At 38.6% G+C, this 18,732-nt stretch overlaps 1 protein-coding gene across 1 annotated transcript; it reads left to right on the forward strand.

Moving 5' to 3' along the window:
• Positions 1–705: 705 nt before the first annotated feature.
• Positions 706–14,484, forward strand: LOC115819322 (uncharacterized). Its single transcript, XM_030782884.1, has 6 exons — positions 706–805; positions 10,483–10,824; positions 10,917–11,170; positions 11,518–11,835; positions 13,934–14,169; positions 14,415–14,484. Exons 1-6 carry the CDS (start codon positions 706–708, stop codon positions 14,482–14,484), a joined length of 1,320 nt encoding a protein of 439 aa, XP_030638744.1.
• Positions 14,485–18,732: the final 4,248 nt, after the last annotated feature.

Consider the following 18,732-nt stretch of genomic DNA (forward strand, 5'->3'; position numbering starts at 1 on the left):
CCAATACTATATTTACCCAGTGCAATGCAGTTATCATTATAATATTACAAGTTAAATGAGCTCGTCAAATGAGCGCCCGCTCATATGAAGAGAGTTTGCACTAGACATAGCTTACTGCTGCATCCACGTGAAAACAGAAAAAAGGGAGACAGGAGAGAGGCAAAGTTTGTCTTTAAACAATGTGGCTTGTAGGCAGTATCAAAATGTCGTCATCTCAGTAAATAAGTGTTTTCTGAAATTACACATTTACACATATTTGTTCTCTTGGTTATGGCTCATGTAGGATAATTTCCCTCAAAATAGGATCATTTTAAGCCTCTGGTGCAATACTTTAACATTTCCTATCTGGCAATGTTGGCAACTCATATCACATCATAACATTATCAGTGCAGGGAACTGAACTTCAAACTCATCTCAGTGTCATTCAGTCTCTCTGCTGCTTTTGACCAGATTTATTTGCTTTTGATAATATTTATTTGTCATCCACCAATCTTAAAGTGAAATATTAAATGCTACATATAACATCACAATCCCATGAAACACAGATTTTTTTTCTCTTTTTAAATTGCTTTGTGTGTCTTGTCATCTCCTACAGTCTGTCCCAAGAATGTAAGAGTACCAGTCAGTCTCTATAGTGAAATAGTGGAGGAGAGTTCAGTGTCACTGACATTGACAAAAGAAAAAGAAAAAAGAAACAAAAGGAAAATGTTAAACTTCCCTTTGACCTATGGGACCAGAGACCAGTGGAAGCATAGAATCAGATCGGAAATTCAGATCTGGAGTATGGCTCAATTTGAAGTGTCAGGTAAGGTTTGACCTAAACAAAGCAGTTGGGGGGAAACTGGGGGGACTGTTAACTTAAACAAAATTCACATTCACTCAAAACTGACAGTCATATTTACAATCATATTCTCATTCTCTCTCTCTCTCTCTCTTGCACTGGTCCCATGGCCTGAGCATTTCTGGCACACACACTCATGTGCTGTTGTAACAAGGTTTTGTAAGAGAGAGAGAGAGAGGTTGACAGCATTTCATGTTATAAAATGTAAATTTCTCACACAGAAAAACCCTAAAAAACCCTATTTTAGCATTTTAATTTATTTTGTAAGATATTTTTATACAGGTGACCCAAATAAAAGCCAGTCACTCTTCTTTTGCTTTTAGAAATCTTTTTTATGATCACGTCCATCTAAGGGATATGATCAAGTGACTTCATTATTTCATATCTCACTTTGCGGGTGTCAGGCTTATAGGCAGAGTCTGGATGCATGCGCAGGTTATTATGCATTTTATTCAAGTGAAACATGGGCAAAAGTTACAGAGGTTACAAAAATACACAGGAACAGCAACCAGAGATCCAAACAAAAGGGACCCACCATACACAACACCGGGGTTACGCCAAGCAATGCAAGCCAAAGAAACAGGGAGAACCAAGGAATACTTATACAAGGACAAACAAGACTAGAACTAAAGACAGGTGAAAACTGAACTGAACTTAACAGGGCTAAACCAAAAGAGGACTAACCCAGGGGACAAACTGGACTGAACCAAGTGCACAAAAGAACCAAAACTGGCCACCAGAGGGGGGAAAAACGAGAAACCAAGGAACAGGAAGGAGCAGGGTGTGACAGTGGGTTAATGGAAAATGAGGGAAAGACAGTTCAATGCCAAATTGGACTTATGAATCACTTGAAATGCCCTGACAAGACACTGATTTTTTTTTGGTTTTGTTTTGGATTTTTTTTTTTTATAAGAAATGGGTTTAAACATTCATATTTAACTTGTATTTAGTTGAACAATCATTATGTAAATAAATATTCTTTCATTCTGACTTGATATTATGGGTTTTGTTTCCAATTGTTATGTTGTTAAGCTGCATTGTCATGTTCTTGTTATGTGGTGTCAGACATGCCCAGCTGTTAAACACAGTACAAGTCTCCTCTCAAGTTCAGTTGTGACACAATAAACATGACCCTCATCTCCCATTCTCACTCAATACACAACAGTATGATTATCAAAAAGGGAAATCGTACATCTATGCTAGTCATACATTTCAATAAAACTATGTTCATTAAGAACAGACCACTAATGTATTTGAATGGTTTTAAATAAGACAAATCATAATGTACTTACTTAGAGGAGTAGAGATGTGAGATGTTGAAGTGACTGTCTCAAAAACAGAACTGTTGAGTGTGAAGAATGCACATAATGATCAAACCCTAACACAAGAGGCAGATCTCTCATGAATATTCAGTTCTCTAAATAACATTCCCATCATAACTCATTTAGTCACTACAGTCAGTGTCTGAGTTTTATCTGTACATACAATACAAGCTTTCTCTTTTTCCTGTGATCATATGCTTAGAAACACACTATACTGAAAAATTACATTTTACATATGATCATTTCAAATATGATAACGTCATGTGCTGTATGTGTATTTGTAACCTTTATGAAATGCTAGTGAGGGAATTCAGTGACATAATAGAGTTGTTTTATGTCCAGACATGTGAATTTTGTCAAGTATGAGTGTTTACTATAGTTAGGACTGTGACAACCTTTCTCAGTCATCACATGTGAGTTATAATAAAGACAGAATGTAATCTCATCTAATGAACTTCCTTTCTTATTTCATCATGAACACATTCATTTTACAAAAGTAATTTTGAAGTAGGGAAGAGGGAAGAGAAGGCGGATCAGCCATCTTGTAAGTCAGAGATAAATTTGTGTGAAGAGTTTTTTCAGCAGAAAAACAGGAAGTTCCCAACATCAGAAACACATAATGATGTACTGTACACAGTGAAACACTCCTGGTAATGATTGTATGCCACTGAAATGTATTCTTTTTCTTTAAACCTGAAATGACATTCAGTTTTGGTCATTACTGGCCCACTGTGTTCTACACCCTCCAAACACATCAGCATCCAAACAATGAACATAAAGAAACGAAAGAACCATGTTATATGTTACGGTGGTACGTTCAATACAGGTAGCAAAATATGTCATATCAGCGATGATGATGGGAAACCTAAAAGGGAAACCAGGGATCTTTATCCAAACAGAAAACAGGGCTAGATTAACAAAAACAGGCAAACCCCACAATTGAATAATTGACTGACTGAGTAACCAAGGCATTAACTAAATCGATGAAAACACAACAAAATGACAACTAGAAGTATAGGGTAAGAACTTGGGTGTTACAATAGTGGGTGTTTCAACACTGAATGGTTTCCCTGGGCCTGGTGATCAATACCTAAATTTAACTGCCCAAGAAAAAGAAAAACCATAAAATGTCTTAACTGGTGTTTTTAGCAGCACAACACACCTGAGCTGCTTCAGTGCAGCTGTGCATAGATTTCATGAAATATGTTAAACCCTACTAAATATGTGATACAAAACCATTTTCTTTGGAGATTCCATTATGTGAGATTTTGGTATAACTAAGATGCTGCACAGACATTTCCCATATATCTGCATTTAATCTGAAATGGAGATTGTTATGGCCATGACATGGGGTTAGCTGTATTATTGTAACCAATTCACAGTATTATCAAAAGATGCCATCTAGCTACAGAAATAGAAATAGAAATGGAAATAAAATTTAGATAGGAATAGACAGAAGTAAGGGTCGATGTGAAATGTCACTCATGGATCATTTCCTAATCAGTGTCAGCTGAAACTAAATTTATGATGCATAGTTTTTGAGGTACTCTTTTTTGTTCCACAGCATTGCTGAATACAAGAATGAGTGGTCAATGAGCGGTAATTATTTTTGGGTAATGACTGCTGATTAATGATCACTATTTCACATGTTATTACACTGCAATGCACAAAGTATGGCCAAGCAGTTCAGTCACATTACATATTACTGTGTCGTAACCATGGCACCAAACTTTATTTCATGATTAAACAAAAAAAAAGACAACATTTCAGTGCTGTGCAGTCACCAGTAGAGGGAGGGCATCACCATGTACAGGACATCACAGGGTTTTTGAAGCTGGCAACTTCCTGTTTTTCTGATTGAGAAAACACCAAGCACTAATCTTTTTCTGACCAACAAGATGGCTGGGCTCTCCTCAATTCTTTTGTGATGAAATAAGAAAACAAGATAAGAAAGTAAGTTAAGAATGTATTCATTTCAATCTGTCTTTATCATAACTCATGCATGGAGTTTCAGATGATGGGAGGTCTCACAAAGCTTGCTTTGCGGTCACAGTAAAAATACATCATAGTTACTGCATGTGTAGTGTTACTGTCTGTGTGCCTGCTTGTCACATTTCAGAGTTTCATCCTCACTGAAGCTATACAGAGAGACTGAAGTTGGTCCTGAGTGTCTACAGTAACTCATGTTCTGCATGTTTGTCCAACACTTTAAAACCACGAGTGTCTAGAATCCTTGCTATAATTAACACTAATACTGGACTTTACAATATTCACTTGCCTATGCATAAAAAAGAGAAGTTCACTTTGTAGCAGCATCTACCACTGACTTTATTCATTTACTGTTATTTCTAAAAACCTACAAAACCAAACACATTGCATTGAGTGGTAAGTGAACATAATTAATCCTGATGTTTTGAAGAGAATTTTTCATTTCCAGCTGTTACACTCTCTACTGGGTCTGGACTCTGAAGAGACAGCAGATGGAGAGATGGATCAAGATCAAGATCAAGATCAAGAGGTTTATTTGTCACATGCATGATTGTACAAGTACATCAGCAGTGAAATGAACAACTCCGGTAACTGTACTGAAAAACTAAATAAAAATATAAAAATAATATAAATAGAAATCAAAATAAAAATAATAATAAAATATAATATAAGCTATATACAGGGTAAGTGTATGATCAGTTGCATTGAAGATTAGACAGTTGCAATGAAGGTGCTACAGAAGATTCAAAGTGCAAAAGGTGCAGGTGTATGAACTGTTACACAGTATTGCAAAAATGCAGTGTGCAAAAAGGAGCAGAATATGTGTAGAATGTGTGTTATGTAGTTTTTATGTACTTTTAATTTTTATGTAATTTTGTAAGTGTTTATGGTCCATATGGCAGATGGATGACTGGACCGTAGAAAACCAACACCATCTGCAGGTCACATATCAACAGGCCCAGCATCAGTTGCAACTCAGAGCAGAACAGAGAAATGGAGAAACAAGATTCATAACAATTATGCACAGGATCCAGACTTACAGGAAGGCCAGATGGTGTACACGAGAAACCACCCTTGAGGATGGAGCAATATGCAAGTTCACAGGGAGGCCTCCCTTTACCAAGTCAAACAAGTCAAACAGTCTGTTCCATTGTATTAGCATGACAGGCCCGTGACAGGAAAAGGGGCTGCCAACCTCCCATCATCATCCCTGATGTTGGATATTTTACCACTGGTATCAAACTTAACATGGATCTTTTGTTCCTTTTAGTTCATCGTAAGGATGCTAGTACTCTGGTGGTTTGTGGAATGCAGTCTGCCGGGCTGAAGGTCTCCGGCCCGTCGGTAGAGAGCGCGATGGCGTCCTCCAGTCAATAAATTACGCCGTGGCAGAGTTGGACAGGGTGGTAGCTGGGAGCAGTAGTAAGGCAGAGGACCAAAAGATTCACACAGAGTTAGGTCTTGCTCTACAGCAGCAGTTTTTACATCTTTAATTTATACAGCCCCTTTGTGATTATTCAGACATTGTTGTTGACCCATTCACTGAATAGGACGCGTGAGTGACGGTCATTGACAGGTCAGTTGTGCACCTTTGTTTGGATTTGACGGTAATGTTGTCACATCAAAGTGTTTGAATGTTTGGTCGTTTGCCATGGTCTATTGAGTCACCCAATGTATTGCGCCTGTAGAGACACTGAGGACTGCTGACCACAGTGTGGTGTGTCTCTATTAAAATGTTTGTTGTTAAATTAAACAGTAGAAATTACCCAGTGTTTGGCCATGTATCTGACAGGGCTGTAGTCAGGACCAGCGTCGTCGAGTCCAAGACACGTCCAAGACCAGCTCTGGTTGAGATCGAGTTGAGACGGAGTCTAAACCACATCGAAATGAGATCGAGACCAAGACAAGTCGAGTCAGAAAAAAAATACAGTCTTGTTCCAGACCAAGCCTTGGAAATGTCAGTATTTCTGGTGATAGCTCATGACTTCTTGGGTTATTGATACTCACTGGAATTACACTGAGGGGCTGCAGTTAGTCCTGAGTGTCTGTAATTACTGGAGTGCTGTATGTGTGTGTGATCTTTTAAAACCACGGTTTTCTGTAATGACTATAGTTAACCCTCACTTTGTACGTGATGATACCCTCAAGTCTGAATGCTGTCAAAATATGATCTTTCTGCTGCAGCATATAAAACTATATACTGTTATATGAAAGGAAGGATATGTTCTTGTGAATTTCTTGTGAATTCATTGCGTCACTGTTAAAACATGCTGTGCTTCAAAGCTGAGTATTAAAAAAGAAGTTACCTCTTCCTTTTTTGAGGTTTGGTCACTTGGTCTTCAACCACTTTCTCTACACTTAGCAACAATCAGTTCATCATCTCTCAGTTCTGCTTCCCTAGCTAAGTACATTATACATTTTAATGGTTTTAACTTTTAAAAAATATAGGTGTTTTGCTTAATGAAGTTGTACTTAAGTGCGCAAAATGAATGAAAAATGCTGCATGTCTTTATTTTTAATATGGACCTGTGTGTTTGGCACCAAAATCTGTAGCAAGCAAGCAAATAAATAAACAAACTCAAGAACTTGGGATCAGTAAATATACTACAAATACTTAAGAATAAAATGAGAAGAAATGAAATGTAAATATGGTTGTATTTGAAATCTTATGTACAGTGAGTTACAGCAGTCTATGAACGTTGGTACACGGTACATGTTTTTTGGTTTGTCTTTTAGTGCTGTGGATTTAAAAGGTTTAATTGGGCTGAAGTGGATAAAGTGAAGACCGTGAGCTTTAATTTGAGGATTTTTTCTTCCATATCAGATTAAACATTTAGAGGTGACAGCCGGATTTGTACATGGTTGCCCTTAGTTTCAGATACCACAACTACTTTTTGAAGTGACCCTACAGCTACGTCTTATCAGACAGGTGCATCTGTGTAATTAGAACATGCGTAAGACAGCTGTTTGATCTTACTATCAGCCTTTGCATCTGTCTTTGGATGCTGCGGTTAGGTTTGGGTGACATAAAGATTAGAGACGTGTGAATATGTAAATATAAAATAAAAAAATAAATGAAGCTGTCCATCAAGAGTCACCATTAAACAGAGGTATCACAAATATATCTGACCTTTGTAAACTGGACCGCTTGAACATGAAAATGAATTAGAGAAGCTGCAACTGACTTTGAGTCCTTAGAGCAGCTCATGTCCAGTATATTTTCTACACTGGATTTGACAAAATTCACTCATTCGAATATTAATTTTGTACTGGCTAAATGAGTCAGCATATAACTGAATGAGTTCTGTGGTTTTTCTGAGTAACTTTTAAGTTAACATGTCCTATATGAACCCCAGTTCTGCTGTCAGACAGGGTGGTTCTACACCCCAGAATTTTCCCTGGTGCATCATAGTTGAAATCATGAAACTTCTCAGTGTCAAAGACCAGCAGCTACATTTCCTTGTCAGTTTGAGGGTAACATGACTCAGTGGGTGATGCAAGATCAACTGGTCTACTTTTTGCTGGAAGCATAACATATGCAGGCAATGCTGTGAGGCACCTGCTGAGAGGACCAATGGTTTGGTTTCATCAAAGTACTGCAGCACTGGGGGGATTTGGTAAAACTGTTTTCAGCTTTTCAAATATCACATTATGAATCTCATGTCAATTCCATTCCACATGCTAGTGGAGCAGTCACCTCAGTGACCCCAGTGTACTGTGGAATGGATTTTGACAGTTTACCTTACCAAGAAACTGCTGTTCTATGGTTTTAAAAGGGTGCTGAGGTATGAGTATGAGTAAGGCCTTATTGAGGTGAACAGGGTTTAAACACATTCTGACTGATCCATCTGTAACCATTACTGAACTTCACAGTGCCGCCTATACCACAGTCAGCTCCTTAATGGTTATTTGTTTGGTTTGTAGTCTGCCTCTGTTGGAAGTCACTCTGGATAACAGCATCTGCTCAAGGAATAAACAAAACATGATGTAAATGATGTTGCAGAGACCCATTCTGTGGCTTTATTCTCTGGTCACACTGTCAGGCTCTTTCCCCTTACTGAATCATAGACTCTGTTTTTACAGAGTTCTTGTTTACAGACGTTGTTATTTTCAAAACCATAAACTGTACTCCATTTCAGTAACCCAGTAATGCCTGGCACTGAACTCTATTTCTGCATAAAAAAAGTGACTACTTTTCAGTGGTGTGCAGGTTACTGTGTGCAGTACATCATTGAGTGTTGTGAATGCTGGGAACTTCCTTTTTTTCTCATGACAAAACTCTGACCAACAAGATGGCTTATCTTCCCTCTCTTCCTTTTTCTCGACTTCAGAATTTTATAAATGACAGAGTGATGAGGTAAATAAGGTCGCTTTACTAAATAAGTCAAAGCCTTTTGTTATGTGATGTTGCAGCCCATGATCCTTCTTCTTATTTTTGTTGAGTTTTATAATCAGTGGAATGATACAGAGAGACTGCGGTTGGTCCTGATTGTCCACAGTAACTCATGTTCTGTATGTTTGTGCAACTCTACCACTACACTGTTCTTTTACCCAACTCTATTTAACTCACGGCAGACAACATGCACACATCCTAAAATTAAAAAAAAAAAGGAAGTTCACTTTGTAGCAGCATCTTCCAGTGACTTCATATCACTACATTCATTCACTATTCATTCACTTCATATCACTACATTCATTCACTATTCATTCACTTCATATCACTACATTCATTCACTTCTATAAAATCAAATACAGCGCATTACCAACACCTCATTCCCTCACTAACATTTCTTAAAGCTTATGAATATACATACAGCACATGAAGTTGTCATATTTTAGTGGATGAAGTGTTTGTACAGAATATGCATAGGATCATAGTAAAAAGAGAAAACTTCATGTATTGAATGTACTGATGAAATTCAGACACTGACTGTAGTGACTAAATGAGTTCTGATGTATATTCAGTAATATGTTAATGTGATCTGCACGAGTATCACTTCTACTGTCAAACAGGGCCATTCTATACATTAAATAGCTTTCAGGGTTTTTGTTTGTTTTTTCATGTACTGTATGTAAGTGTAACCCTTTACTGTAATACATATGATGGGGACATTATTTACAGAGCTGAGTATTCATGAGAGATCTGCCTCTTCCTGTGTTAGAGTTTGGTCATTAAGTGCATTATTCACACTCAACAGTTCTGCTTTTGAGACAGTCACTTCAACATCTCACATCTCTACTCCTCTAAGTAAGTACATTATGATTTTTCATATTTAAAACCATTCAAAAGAAAAGTGACTGGCTTCTATTTCAGAGTTAGCTGCATAAATGTATCTTATGAACTGAATTAAATACTAGAACAGGGTTTTCAGGGTGTTCTGTGCAAGAAATTTACATTTAATAACATGCAATGCTCTCTATCCATCTATCTGTCTGTCTATCTATCTATCTATCTATCTATCTATCTATCTATCTATCTATCTATCTATCTATCTATCTGTGTGTCTATCTCTGTCCCTCACCATTAACTGGCTTTAAGTGTTAATGTTAGTGTTAATCACACAGTGTTAATCATGCTCATTCAATAACTTCTTAAAACATTTCATTTTATGGCATCAATTACTCTGTGTTTTTTTAAGAGTATGGTGAAAAATGTTGCATGTTAATGTTATTAGAATTTAATTTTTCAGGCATAAAAAATCCCCTCAACTGAAGAACACTGGCCATACTCTGTGTTGCAATAAAATATCATTTTAATACCTGATGTTCTTTTTACAGACTGGGTGCTATAATGTGCCTCAGATCTACAGCAATCATATATGTGATATTGCTGTGGTCTGTTCCAGGTATGATCTCTTTAATGTTTCAGTTTTGTGTTGGTTTGTGACATGTAAAGTCATGGAGTTTATCCTCTTCCTCAGTATGTCCCATCTACATGGATTGAAAACAGCTGAAGGCTTCTCCAGTAACCACAAATGCCATAACTTTATTACAGAGTAATGCATTAATTGAGTGCTGTAGAAGCAACACAACTTTTCATCATAATATGTTTATTGTTGTGCGTCTTTAAAGCAGACCAAAATGTATCAGATATGAGGCCTCTATGAAATTTTAGAGAATAGACCATACCACAGATTTTTTAAAATGTTAAAACTAATCTAAGATTAAATTCCCCTATTTTTCAGGATTTGTGCAGTGAACTCACTCCATTTCAAAATATAAACCATCTACAGTATTCATCTTTTAGTTTTGTATTGTCAGTTAACATAAGTCCTGAAGAGTTATGCTTCACTGGGGTAGTGTGTAATGTTTCATATGTGGATCTTACAGATGTTGTGAGTCAGGATGGCTGGAGTGTAACTTATACCAGTCAGAGTATCTGTGCCTTAAAGGATTCATCAGTGGACATATCCTGCTCTTACACACATCCCAGTGTTCCCATAGTCACTAAGACTTTCTGGTTCAATAAACGGCTGGAAATGGAAGAGCCTGTTGACCTGAGTCAGAAACTGGAATATCAGGGACGTGTGAAATATGACAGTAAAGAGAATCATCACACACTGACAATAACAAATCTAAAGGAGAGTGACTCTGGAGAATATTATTTCAGATTTCTCACTAAAGAAGCAGAGGGACATTATGGCACACCCCCAGTCTCTCTCACTATCACAGGTAATAAATGACATATTCATTTCAGAGTCTTTTTTACTTAAACAATTTCACTGGGATTGGTTCTGGGGAATTGACATCTGTATATGATTCAGACCTGCAGGTGACAGTGAGTCCTAACACAGTGAGAGAGGGACAGAGAGTAACACTGACCTGTAACACCACCTGCACTCTGAGTAACAACCCTACATACATCTGGTACAGAAACAATCAGCCTGTAACTAATAAACACAGACACATCCTGTATCTGGACTCAGTCAGCAGTGAGGACACAGGCAGCTACTCTTGTGCTGTACAAGGTCAGGAGAATCTCCACTCTCCAGCAGTGTGTAAGTTTGAATTTAAAAGCATATCGATCATATTATCATATTTTTGATCATATTTAGACAATTCTAAATGAGAGTAAAGCAGCTCATTCTCTTCTGTTTCATTCTGACCCAACATCACTGTATTCCAGTCCACACCCATTCATTTTCCCTCATGACGACTCTGATACACAACTCCAGTCACACAACTTTTTAACAGAATTATTTAACAACTGCATGTTGACACTCACTGAGCGAAGAGCTGAGATCATGTCTTTTCAATTCAATCTTCATTGTAAGAAAAAAGTAATAACTGATTTCTTCATTCTATCTTAACAGGTGATCTTCTAAATAAAGATTTAACTCTGTTGCAGGTGTCAAAGACAAGAACTGTTGGAGTGTTAATTACCCAGAGAGAAGAATCGTTGCTGTGAAAGGTTCATCAGTGGACATGCCCTGTACTTACACATATCCCAGTGGATATACAGTGATTAAAACATTCTGGTTTAATAAATGGGAAAAACCTGAGGATCTGAGTCAGAATAGAGATTATCAGGGCCGTGTGGAATATCTTGGGAATAAAGAGAATAACTGTAGTCTGAGAATTAGAAATCTGAGAGAGAGTGACTCTGAAGAATTTTCCTTCAGGTTCATCACTGACAGAAAAGGAGGAAGATTTGCTGGATCACCTGGAGTCTCTCTGTCTGTTGTTGGTAAATCTGAACATAACATTATTTTTTCATTCTGTATAATAATTGCATAAAGGACTGATCAAAGATTAGTTAAAAGGCTTGTCCAATAATGCAGAGGCAAGTCTTACATCTGGGAATCATGTATTTACAGCAAGAGCCAGACAGAATTAGAGAAGTTGTTTTCTGTGGTAATTTGATATACTGCTTCACAATACTACACAACTGATTAACAAATATCATGATGGAGGAAGTGTGTGTCACCCACACTCACCAGTTTATATTGGTGTCCCTTGTCATCTCGCACAGATGGTCCTAGGAATGTGAGGTTGTCAGTTAGTCCCTCTGGTGAAATAGTGGAGGGCAGTTCAGTGACTCTCACCTGCAGCAGTGATGCCAACCCACCACTTCACACATACACCTGGTATAAGAAGAATGTTCTCTATCAGAAATGTCAGACAGAGAAGTGTGTTATCAGTAATATCAGATCTGAGGACACTGGTAAATACTGTTGTGCAACTGTGAACAAAATGGGAATTAGTCAGACACAGTGTGAACAACTGACTGTCAAATGTGAGTAAAATTCTGAGTTACATTTGACCTGAATGACAGTTGATGAGTGTAACAATTCACAGCCATGTCTAAATATCCCATTCCCACATATCTTACATTGTACAATATTTCTCTCTCACCAAAATATGGAGGTTCAGGAATGTATTGTACTCTATAAAATGCTATTCAAGACAGTTTCTGAAAATACTATATGGGAATATTTGTCGAGCTATTTCATGCATTATGTTATGTGAGTGTAAGAGTTTACTTATTTAGCCCATCTCCTCTCACACAGATGCTCCAAAGAAAACTACAGCTTCCATCAGCAACTCAGTGTCCAATGAAATAGTGGAGGGCAGTTCAGTGACTCTGACCTGCAGCAGTGATGCCAACCCACCAGTTCACACATACACCTGGTATAAGAGGGATGGAGCTGAAACCTCACTGATGGGATCAGGACAGAATTACAGCATCACTAACATCAGCTCTGAGGACAGAGGACAGTACTTCTGTAGAGCTGAGAACAGGATTGGAAACAGCAACTCTACTGAAATACACCTGAATGTAACATGTGAGTACATCAGAACATTGATTTATCCACAGAGTGTATGAATGATAACATGTGATTTACAAACACAGAGCACATACAGACTGACAGAAAAAGACAGAATTTACACAGGTCTAAAATGTATCCTGCTTTTTTAGACTCCCCAAAGAACACAAGAGTGTCAGTCAGTCCCTCTGATGAAATAGTGGAGGGCAGTTCAGTGACTCTGACCTGCAGCAGTGATGCCAACCCACCAGTTCACACATACACCTGGTATAAGATCAGAGATGGCAAAACCTCTCAGGTTGGCAAAGAGAAAAACCTAAACTTGACTTTGACACACGAGACCAGTGGACATTACTACTGTGAGGCGCAGAATCAGATTGGAGTTCAGAACTCGACTGTGATTTCAGTGAAAATATCAGGTAAGGTTCAGTTGAAGCAAATAAATTTGGGAAGGTAAATTGATGAAGATGTTTAATTTGAGTTTGGTAGGAAATGACATGAAATATTAAACAAGCACTGACGATAATTATCTTAGACCACATTATATTTCAAAATTTTAGTGATTTCTCTCTCTCTCTCTCTCTCTCTCTCTCTCTTTGTCTTTCTCTCCCTCTCACTCTCTCTCTCTCTCTGTGATCAGGAAAATTCAGGAATGTTCTGTTTGTTGCCATTGGACTCTCAGTTGCTGTGGTTGTTACAGCAGTTGTCACTGGTTTTCTATGGAGGAGGTGAACATTTCATTTCATGTTCCCGCTTATTCATATTTATCTCCCGTCTACCTACCTTTTTTCAAAATTCTGCATGGTTCAAACAACAGATATAACATTTGCTTAACTGGTGTCATATTTTTTACTTTATGTTTAAACTCATATCCACAACAGGAGGAACAGCAAATCACCTAAACACACAGGAGGTCCAGAGAATCAAAAACAGGTGAGCAGGTAAGAAAATGCTTGACGTGGTTTTTTTGCAAGTATACCAGAAATATTAACATCTCTCTCCTTCCCTCTTAGGCTGATTCTGATCCAGTGTATGATAATGTCTCAGCTGTGGCCATGACCTCTGACCCCACACAGAGAGTGAACACTGATGATCAGGGTGATGTTCACTATGCCAATGTTCAGTTCAGTCACTCTAAGAGACAGGAAGTGTCTCTGTACTCCACAACTCAACATCAGCAGCCTGACAAACAGGAAGAGGATGTGCAGTATGTCACTGTGAACTTCAGCAGAGCCAGTGCTGCCCCCCAGTGAGTAAATCATATCATTGCAATAACATTGTCAGTCTGTGTTCATTAATATATTAAGTAGAATCTGTTTAGAATCTTTTGTGATTGCCACTAATGAACATTATGTCTTCCAGTCATTGAATCATAATGTTATTAAATGTTACATAACTGTGATTCATTTAAAAAAGTATTGATCTATATTAACGATTGTATATTTTGAAATGCAACTACCAGGTGAAATTTAACTCATTTTTTTTTACCTTCAGACCTGAGGCAACAGAGTCATCTGAGGATCCATCTGTGATCTACAGTCAGATCAACAAACACAAACCCTGAATATGATCAGCCAATCAGCACTCACTATCACCCCAGGTAGTCCATGGTAACACTGGATAATGAATCACTGAACCTGACGAGGAACCCCAGGATCCCTCCTGATACAGGACTGGGGTTAAATGGCTTCTTATATCATTACTACTATGAGTTCTACTATGTCTTTTGAATGTTTCAAAATATCCTGACTTTAAAATCAGCACAAAAAGGTCTTTGGAAAACAATTTAAGGAAGTTAAAAAAGCACAGACCATCATTGTTTCACATTCAGATGTTTAATCTACATAAAATTATCATTATGTTGCATTTTTACTGGATGAACAAACCAAAAGACAAAATACTATGTGTGAATACTGTCAATGCTCAACAGTCACCCAGTCAACACAGTGCCTGGAAATCAATCAAATCAAAATTCATAATTTTTCCAGTCAAACCGTTTAATGAACATAAGATAAAAACAAATGAAACCATGGTATCTTTTCGCACAATGTCCAGTGTGTTTAAGCCAGTCAGTGTCCAGTGTCTCTCTAGTGAAACATTTTGATGTCATTTATACGTCTCCCAAGGACTCCCTGTTTGTGCCTTCCTCCCAACCAGTATGTCCACTCAGTGAACACAAGCTGGTTTCTGAGAGCCTGCTCAGACCAACTGGCACACAAACGCCACACCTCTTTTTTGAAGGTTGCCCAGGCCCTTTCAATAATCCTGTGTCTCCTAACATGCTTCTGCAAAATGGGAAGAGGGGTCATCTTGTCTCTCTTCTTCAACTGTCGAAGAACTGGTTTCCTGGAGGGACAGATCTCCAACATCCCAAACACCCATGATTTCCTCCCCTATGTGCATCCAGTGGACCATTGTGGGAGAGAATTCTCAGCATGGGCCAGATATGACTGAGATCCTGGCCACACTGCTCACCTGCTTAAAAAAAAGACAATCACAGACAATACACCAAGGTTTCCGTTGAGCCCATATTTTTGATGTAATCAATGTCTGACCATCTGCACTCTCTGCACAGAGACAAACTCAAAGTACCTTTTCTTTTCCATCATTCACAGATCACATTTTTTATAAAAGAACTTAACCCATTTACTTTGATACAAATGATTATATAGTGATAATTCTTAATGCAAAATGATTATGTTGATTAACTCACACAAAAATGGCTCCATGGCTATTACAATGTTTTTCATAAAACAAAGAAGCATTTTTTTCTCCACACCATCCCCCGTTAAAAAAAATAACAAATCGCCTACTGGGTGTAACGGTACACAGAAGAACGGTTCACACCACAGTTTGAACAGTTTGGGCACAGTTCGGTACGAGACCCCCAAATGCATGAGGCTAGGTTTCTTTCATTTATTTTGAACAGATAGTAGTGCAAGTTACAGTTTGCTCCGTCTAGTGTCATATAGTCCCCCCTTATGGAGCTAAATCAGAGACTTTAAGTTTGGAATTGAAAAAAACAAAATCGGCATTGTATTTAAAAAAAAAAAAAAACGTAAACTGAAAAATAGAAAACACTTGTGCTGAAATTAACTTTGATCACTGAAAAGATGTTTTGATGTTTGTTAAGTTATGTGCTCTCATCAGTTATAATATTGGGTATATTCTCTGTTAGGTTGTAAGGTATAATTTGTTAAAATTATTTGTTCCCACTATTAAATGGTTTATGACCATGTATTATGTGTAATACGTTCTATTCGTGACGTCGACTATAAAAGTGGAACGGCTACTGATAACTGTTCAGTGCTGCTGTAACGGTCTTGATTCTTCATGTATCGTTAACTCTGCGTTGTGTATTTTTTTGTCCGTTTAATAACCTCTCCGAGTCGATATTTGTGATCATTGAAGTTTATTCGTAGATTCCCTGACAACAATAATAACACTTTCAGTATCTTCACTCTCCAGCAACACGAAACCACAGGAAAACACCCTCTGTTACCGGTTAAAAGACTGGGAAGAAGGGGCAATATACGAAACTAATGATACTATATATACACTATATAATCTTATATATGTATAAAAATAACGTATGAAACAATTAAAATGTACCTGACAACAATAATAACACTTTCAGTATCTTCACTCTCCAGCAACACGAAACCACAGGAAAACACTATAAAAAAAGAAATGTTAGCTGCGTTGCCCAGCGACAGCCGGTCAAACAGCTGATATGCATCTGCTAATCACTATAAACAACTATATAAAAACGTTATATTTCATCAACGTGTTCTTTAATGTTACATAAAATATTATTAATAATAAACAAAATAACTTAGATATAATTTTGGAACATAAGGTTGAATAAATTAATGAGTGATTAAACTTTTCGACCTACCCCTCTGTTACCGGTTAAAAGACTGGGAAGAAGGGGCGGAGTCTTACTTCCCAAGTCTGTATAGGCACGAGGGGCGGGGTCTCGGGCTCAAATAGATAAACAGTATGTGGCAAGTGGAATATTACATAGATCTGCTACACTCTCCCCCACTGACTTCCACTTGCACATGAAAGAACAGAAAACAATAACGTGCTGCGATAGGTCGCTGGATAAAACACATGCCAAGTACAAGGAACAATTGGATACATAAATACAATGCCATCCGAGAAAAAAAAATTATTATTTGCAGTGTAATACTGCGTAATGCCAGAGACACTTAACATTCCAGTCAAAAGACTATCCTGTACAGGATTAGAAGTGAAAGAGGGTTGCAAATCCCCTAAACACTCATAGGTTAACATGCCGGTTACATGTCAAATACAGTAAGTGAACTCATCATTTTCCACAGTATCGCAAAGAACAGTTAGGCTCGTCCATCACCCACAGGCTGATATAAAAAGAAATTACACTAATCATGAATAAAACATGAAAGAAACCCATTCAAATGAGAAGACATCACAGGTCTGTCAAAACTTTAAGTTGCATAGACTGAATAAACCTCATGACAGGTTTCACCACTCTCCCACATCTAGTTCGGACAGCTAAAGCACGTTCACTAACTACAGGTGTAGTAGAACCTTGAAGGGGGCCAACACACACTGATGGGTTTGTGTTAGTATTATTCTGGGTGTCTATATGCGATGATGACAGAGGTGTGAGGACAGTGGAGTACACAGTGTCAGCAGCTGCACTGGAAGAAGCAGCCCTGTCAGTCTCTCGGTCCATTAGTGTCCCATTCATAGAATGGACATCTCTTGAGGCAACAGACTGATCCTCTCCAAGAGCCGGCAGCTCTGAGACCCATGCTACTGTCCTGTCATCAGGATCACTAACAGACACAGCCACTGATTCCACCTCCATAGCATCCTCATGGAAGTCATCAGCATCACTGGTGGTATCAGCCTCACAGGAATTAGCTTCAGACCCATCCTGGATAGGCAGGAAGTTCACTGGCAGAATCAGGTTGCGGTGAACCACTTTCTCTACCCCTGTCATACTGTTCCTAATCTTGAATGTGTGAATCCCCTCATTCTTTTCAGTAACGACATAAATGTGGGCCTCCCACCGATCTGCCAATTTCCTCTTCCCTCGCTCACCTTTATTGGCTAGAAGTACCCTGTCTCCGACCTCCACAGGAGCACCTTTTAACTTCTTATTGTAGAGGTTTGCCTGTCTTTTCTGCTGCCTACCAACTGATGCCTGAGCAATCTTCATGGCCTCCTCCAGGTCACACTTGAGGGCTTGTACGTAAGCATCATAGTCTGCAACTTTCTCATCTTGAAGGACCGACTCAAACATCATGTCGACTGGCAGCCTGGGACATCTACCGAACATCAGCTGGAATGGTGCATAGCCGGTGGTCTCATGCACTGTCGCATTGTATGAGAAGGTGAGAGCCTTCAGCATTTGCGGCCATCTGTGTTTGGCTTTCGGTGGCAGGGCACGGATCATGTTCCCCAGGGTCCGATTAAACCTTTCAACACATCCATTTCCCATTGGGTGGTACGGTGTCGTGTGCGACTTCTGAACACCTGCAACCTGGAGCATCTCAGCTATCAACCTGCTCTCAAAGTTGGCACCTTGGTCGGAGTGCACACGCTCAGGAAAGCCATAGATGCAAAAGAAATTGTTCCAGAGTTGCCGCGCAACTACTTCTGCTGACTGGTTGGGACAGGGGTAGGCCTGTGCCAGCTTAGTGAAATGGTCAGTTACAACAAGCACATCCACTGACTTGTTGGACGAATCCTCTGCAGACCAAAAGTCTATGCAGACCAACTCGAGTGGCCTTGATGTAGTGATGCTCTCCAGGGGAGC

Source organism: Chanos chanos, chromosome 8 (assembly GCF_902362185.1).
Source record: "Chanos chanos chromosome 8, fChaCha1.1, whole genome shotgun sequence".
Lineage (NCBI taxonomy): Eukaryota > Metazoa > Chordata > Actinopteri > Gonorynchiformes > Chanidae > Chanos > Chanos chanos.